This window comes from Brachionichthys hirsutus, chromosome 1, assembly GCF_040956055.1.
Source record: "Brachionichthys hirsutus isolate HB-005 chromosome 1, CSIRO-AGI_Bhir_v1, whole genome shotgun sequence".
Taxonomy (NCBI): Eukaryota; Metazoa; Chordata; class Actinopteri; order Lophiiformes; family Brachionichthyidae; genus Brachionichthys; species Brachionichthys hirsutus.
The window spans coordinates 5,735,845-5,742,236 of NC_090897.1; the positions used below are offsets into that span (position 1 = coordinate 5,735,845).

Consider the following 6,392-nt stretch of genomic DNA (forward strand, 5'->3'; position numbering starts at 1 on the left):
CAGTGGGGCAGTCCCGGCCCGGAGGGTCGGACAGGCTCTAACATTTACTGATTACTGCGGCCTGGGTCTCCATCCGGCGTTGGTGGTATAGTGGTTAGCATAGCTGCCTTCCAAGCAGTTGACCCGGGTTCGATTCCCGGCCAACGCAAATCTTTATAGAATTTGGGATAAATAAAGTTTCTATTTAAAAGAATCCAACCTTTAGTTTTGATACACTATATACATTGTCCAATGATGGCTTCAGCGTCCTCACCGAAGATGACTTGTGTTTTTTTATCTGCATGCTTTGCGTTTCCATCCCCAGAGGAAGCTGAGCAATGAGCATCACACTTACACTTTTAGTTTTTTTTTTTTAGCATGCCCATTCTTCCTCCTCCAGATATACTGCATCACTCAGCAACCGCTGAAGAAACCAGAGGCTATATAGATTCTTTATTTTAAAGAGGGTCTTCACTACAGAAAACAAAAAAAGTTGATTTTGTCACCTGAGCCGAATAAAGACAGCCGGCGTGATCCTGTCAGACCTGATGACCTTCGGTTCTGATGAGCTTCCACCCTGTAGATGCATCCACCTGACCTCTGAGGTTAAATCTGAAATGTTCCATCAACCATTTTGTGTCCTTGCTGTTCGCGTCTGTTCCCTTTTATCCAGCGGAGTAGAATTAGAGCAGCAATGCTCCTATTTGATTCATTCTGTTTGACCTTTATTTATATGTCAGCTTTGCAAATGGAAAAAAAAAAGGAATGATGGGTATAGGAACTCGCACACTCATCAACAATGCCTCAGGTTAGGTTTTTTTAATAGCACCTTTTCAAAGTTATTAAATCATAAACGCTTGCAGCAGCTTTTATTCCAGCAGTTGTATCACAATCTGTGCTCTGTTGGTTTGTTGTGTCCTCACTTGTTGCATAAGGACATTCGTCTTTCCAACAGGGATCGTCTCATACTGGAGGACTTATCCCTTCCTTCTCTTTCGCACAGCGGGGGGGTGACTTATCCAGGCAGAAATTAGCTTGATTCACTCAGAAGACACACCCATCCCAAGCTGTTGTTTTGTGTTTTTTCATCTCTTCATATATCTCTCCCACTGTTGCTCAACATTTCCTCGTCTTTCTCCGTGTCCTTTTGTCCAATCGCTGTCGGACTATGAGTCAGTAATATCTGTTGAGACTCTGAGTGACAGTACTGATGTCTGGTTGTCCATTCATCCAGATCTCTCGGAGAATCCTTTCACGCTCCTCTAGCCGCTGGGCTCTGTCCAGCTCTGATGACGCACACAGAGGCACAAAAGCAGTGTTAGAGCATGGCAGCATGCTGTCCATTTATGCAAACCATTACAGTTCAGAAGTCTGAATCAGTCAGTGCCACTCACAATCTTTACATGGAAACCTAAATAGCTCCTGATGACGACACCTCTGTTCCTGATCATGTGTAAATACTAATGTCTTCAATTCCCTTTAAATACCATCGTAAAAAAAACGTTATAAAAAGACACAAAGCGGCAATGTTCTGCAAGAAATGAATAACTTTACTTTTATATATGGCAGAGAAGAACCCGTTATATTACAGAGTCAATCCAGACGCAGGGAAGAGACCGGATTTATTTTCCTTTCCTTCATTGTGAGGGCTCTAAACAGAATTAGTATCAAATACACAAAGTGCTAGAAAGTCTGTAGAATAGTGGGCCACGGGCTAAAAATAGAACCATCAAACCTTGGAGTAAGTCCATTGTTTTATTGTTTGCTTATTTTTGACAGAATATAGACGTAGCAGAAGAAGTACCGTAGATGAATGGCATGAGATAGACTGATTTGGCTTTTCTGTGAGTCATGAGTCTGAATAAGTGTGTGTGTGTGTGTGTGTGTGTGTGTGTGCGAGCACTACCCTCGGCTGATGAGAACATGGTGGCATTCAGCAGAGCTCTCTCGAAGCGTCGGCGTCTCCGTGCAGACACCTCGGATGTGTCGTCCCAGTCCTCTGGTTCACACTGAACATCAGGGCCCGTCCCCCCAGAGGCAACAACAGCAGTGCTGCCGGGATCGCCCTCGAGGCCCTGATGGAGGGGACACCTGTGATGGTGATGGTGCCTTTTCTTATGACGGCGGTGAGCGCGGTTACTGTTGCCGTAGTGGCAGTCTGCTCGACAGTGTATCTGGAAGACAATGGCACAGAGTGTGACCAGAAGGCCGGCGCTGACGCCACCTAGAAACACCAACGCTGTCCTCTCGGGCTGATCTGAGGGGGACACAAAGAGGATGGGAGACAAGTGACAGAGAAACATGTAAAACAATCAAATACATTGACTGATTCTCAATCCCTCTGCACAGATATGAGTGATTTCACTGGTTGGTTTACCTGCAATGAAGGTGTAAGCCGCTAATATGTTGCTAAGCAATGCCATGTCCTGGGAGACCGCCCCCACCTCCATATCTGGGCTTCCTGTTGCTGGAGAGCTCAGGATTTGCCACCGTGTTGTTTTCTGCTGCAGAGATCAGTGCAGGTCAAACTTCATGACTCCCATATGACAACTAGGATGGCATCAGAAATAAATCATGAAGATGATCTCAGAGCTCGTGTCCTAAACATTCTGTCTGCCATGGGAGGAATCGTCCTGAAGGGGATGGATGAGACTGATCTGTTCGTCTACTCTACATTGTGGGTGTGAACACTGAAATTAAAACGTAATGTCAGTAAAACGGCGTTAATAAACGTCAACGCAGGAAAATGTTAACAGGTTAGTACATTTTCCAAACTCTGATTTAGCCATATTACATTGAGAATGAGACGAGGCTGCGAAAGACAAAGAGTTTTACAAAGTATGATCTGGATACAGTAATATGACTCTTGGGATATCCACTACAATACTGTACTGCATACTTGTATCTGAAATCAACTGTCCTTGTTCAAACGGGAGTACAAATTGATATATTTTCAATAATTACTGACTTGCAGTGTAACAATGACAAAATAAAGCTTTCGTTCTTTCAAGATCTTGTAATAAAATGTATGAATATTTCTTTTTGAATGACTGAAAACAATAACTGCTGTGATTTTAAATCTATTGGTATGGTTTCCTGGTAAGTGGTTAATATTATGAGGGTCAATCTATCATGAGACTATTGATTTTAGGAGTAATGAAATATTAATAATAAAAAATAAAGCATCTCTTGATTCTCTTCTTAATTACTGTGTTACGATATTTCCAGCTGAGGGCTATAACACATCTAATTACATACAAATGTGTTCTCAATTACTATTTATGATGATGGAATATACGGTACCATGAACACTCATTGAAAAATAACCACTGTTTAAGATTTAATGTCTACCACTGTGCAGATGTACAGTACAAAGGAACTTTGTAAATATGTGGCAGAGGTTTAAACTGGAACAGAAAAAAAACATGTATGATGATCTCAGAGATCAAACTGGTCTAATTCTTTGAGGGTGTTTTCTGATCGGAAGCAGAAGGTGCAGCATTGTTGACCTGAAGAACAAATATGTCACATTCCTGCATGGCTATCCCTGGAAAAATGTCCCCACCAAAACATACCTTGGGCTAGAAATTATGTTTGCAAAAATGATCACAAAGCAATGCATCAACACAGCAAGAGGAATGCGTGGTGATATGACAACAGAGCCTATGATGCTGCAGCTCAACATAACAAACCCTCAGCCTTCAAGCAACTCTAAATTCAGTGACTGTCAGGTTCATTTTGTGATGTCGTGTGTAAACGCTGCTGGCTGAGACTGTCCTTCTCTCTCCGGCTCCCAAGTGTCCTCTCGCTTCACGTCTTTTGGACTTACATATCTGGATTGATGTGTGTTTTAGCAAATTCATAGTATTGAGTATATGACCATTTATTATTATTATTATTTGTTTTCCATTTACCGTTTAAATAAATCAAGAAACGAAATGTGCTTTTCGTTTCAAGGAATGACTTCATCCATAAAACATTTATGAACAGGCACGAGCAGAGAACGCTAGAAGGGGAAAAAACACAGAAGCAGATTCCAGTCAGAGTCACGACAGGTAAACGCAGTGAAAATTGCTGCTATCAGACAGCTGAACATTACAGTTATATAATCAAACGGGCCCCTTGGCCTGCAGCCAGCTCATCACAGCCAGTCAAATCTGTCCAACAGTCTAGACTACAGGGGCTGTTTAGCGTCAGACGTCAGACGTGACCGTCCATCAAAACATCTGCAGCAGAAATAGTTCAAGGAAATGAAGAATAAAGCCGCCGGATGAGAGAGTTCATATCAAGCTGCAAAAATTTAGTTCAGCTCAGCGTTAAGACTCCAAACAGTTGGAACCAGTCAGTCAGCTCCGCAAAAAACTTAAACCAAATCCATCTGCTCAGAGTGTTTATCATCGACACGGCAACCTGACCAATCGGAAAGCAGCTTCCTGGGTAGGATGGTGTCACCGTGACGATGCTACTCAGATTCACCGCAGATCAAATGAAGTAGCACTAAATAATATTCTGACACTGGAAACCTGCTCATATTAAACCTCATTAATATTCTATAAGTTATTAACAGAAATATAATTTCCCGTTGAGGCGGAGCGGATCTATTTTTTTCTGTCTTTGGATGTAACCTCTTTACCTGATTTGCATGATCTCAGCTGCGTTGTATTGACAGTATATCTCTAACCCGCTCTGTTGCCATACCGTGACCTGCTTCAAGTACTTGCCTGACCTTTGCTCCACCCTTTCACAAGGTTTAACAGAACGTGATTTATTGATTTTTGATTATTTGTAAAAAGTTTATATAAATAAAAATGTAAAAAAAAATAAAGGCAATAAAAAATACATACTGGACCCACGTCTTCCTCTAGAACGGTACTACAATAGAACGGAGAATTCATGTTTCATGTTTCAAGTTTCATGGAAATCCAAGCAGCAGGTTCACATCAGCAAACACACGATTGGACAGGTCGGGAACAGAAGTCCGGATTCAACCCGCCAGCAGCAAAGCTGAAATACTTTCCTCTCTCTGTGCCTGTGCAGGGCTGTCACAGACTATATGGTTCAAAAGCTTGTTTCATCTTAGCCTGCACCGCACCGCTTCAAACACACACAGACACACACACACACACACATCACCAAAATACGCTGGTCCCTGTTTAGTCTGTTTGACCATTTAATGCTAATGCTTCATGACACCGGCCTTTCCCTTTGCTGCTGCACCGGCACTATTTGTCATGACCTGCAGATATTATGGAGAGAGAGAGAGAGAGGGAGAAACAGTTTCCACACGGAGTTAGGAAATGTCAAATAAGAGGAAGCCATAACTGGAGCAAAGGGAAGTAAATATAGTCAAGAGGGAGAAAGAGTCACGAGAGCGAGGGCAGGAAAGTAGGCAGCAGAGAGTCAAGGCTCATTACACACTTCAATACAACTCCTACATCATCATCATCATCATCATCATCATCGACACACGCACATGAACACACTGTTCATACTTACATTTCCTGAATGCAATGATCATCCTCCCTTCCACTTCTCCCCTTCTCCTCCCTCTCCCTCTCTGTTCTGGTCCTCTCCTCTCCTCTCTGTGCACTGTAATACTGTTTCTCCTCCCCTTTTCTCTCCTCCCATTATCTCCTCTGCCCCCCCCCCCCCACAAATAAAAACACTAACAGTATAATTACACTTGGCCTATAAATCTTCTGCATCCTCCCCCAGTTGTCAGATTGGTTCAAATATCAATTTGGCTGCTCCAATTATTTTACAGAATCAAGTTTTCCGATACACCATTTTTGGTTTTATGTTATTTTCCAGAGTCCTCGGGGTAAAACATGTGACATGAAAGCCTCTGACAAGTCATCCAACTCCCCCTCGTCGCTCGCCTCCAAACATCTGCATCTCTTTCTTTCCTCACCCTTTAGCAAGAACGTGTACATACCCACGTGAGCCAATAGCTGTAAATACAGATTCACTGTGTGTGCCTTTAGGAGGACCAAAAGCAAACCGAGTGTCGCCCGTAGATTGCTGGCATAGGCTCCAGTAGATCCCGTGCCCACCTGGGGTTAAGATGAAAATGAATAAATGAATGAATAAATGTTAATTGATGTTTCACCTTGTATTTTTCCTTTTCATGCATTGGTTGAAAATCATGGGTTCAACATGTTTCTACAAGCACAAAACCGATCACATAAATAGCAGTGAAACAAAAGCATCAAAACAAACACACCTTATTGCATGAATACACACAGCTCACAATAAAAGGCAATGAATTAGAGAAAAAATCCTGTTTCAGATCTCTGGATGACACTGACCAGAAACGATGCAGGGCAGACTGAGACTTAGGATTGTTCGGAAAACAAACCCTTTGGCTTTTCCTGACGACTCACAAGATATAAAAGCGAGTCTGTTTATTTTCT

General features: G+C 42.4%; 1 protein-coding gene and 1 non-coding gene across 2 annotated transcripts; one reads left to right on the plus strand and one right to left on the minus strand.

Annotated features, from left to right (window-relative positions):
* Positions 1–76: 76 nt before the first annotated feature.
* Positions 77–148, plus strand: trnag-ucc (transfer RNA glycine (anticodon UCC)). The gene has a single exon. It is a non-coding gene; the product is annotated as a tRNA-Gly (tRNA).
* A 1,004-nt stretch (positions 149–1,152) lies between these two features.
* On the minus strand, positions 1,153–2,453 carry eva1a (eva-1 homolog A (C. elegans)). The gene is made up of 3 exons (XM_068742171.1): positions 2,357–2,453; positions 1,886–2,236; positions 1,153–1,265 (listed from the first exon to the last, which is right to left on the minus strand). Exons 1-3 carry the CDS (start codon positions 2,427–2,429, stop codon positions 1,153–1,155), a joined length of 537 nt encoding a protein of 178 aa, XP_068598272.1. The 5' UTR covers positions 2,430–2,453.
* Positions 2,454–6,392: the final 3,939 nt, after the last annotated feature.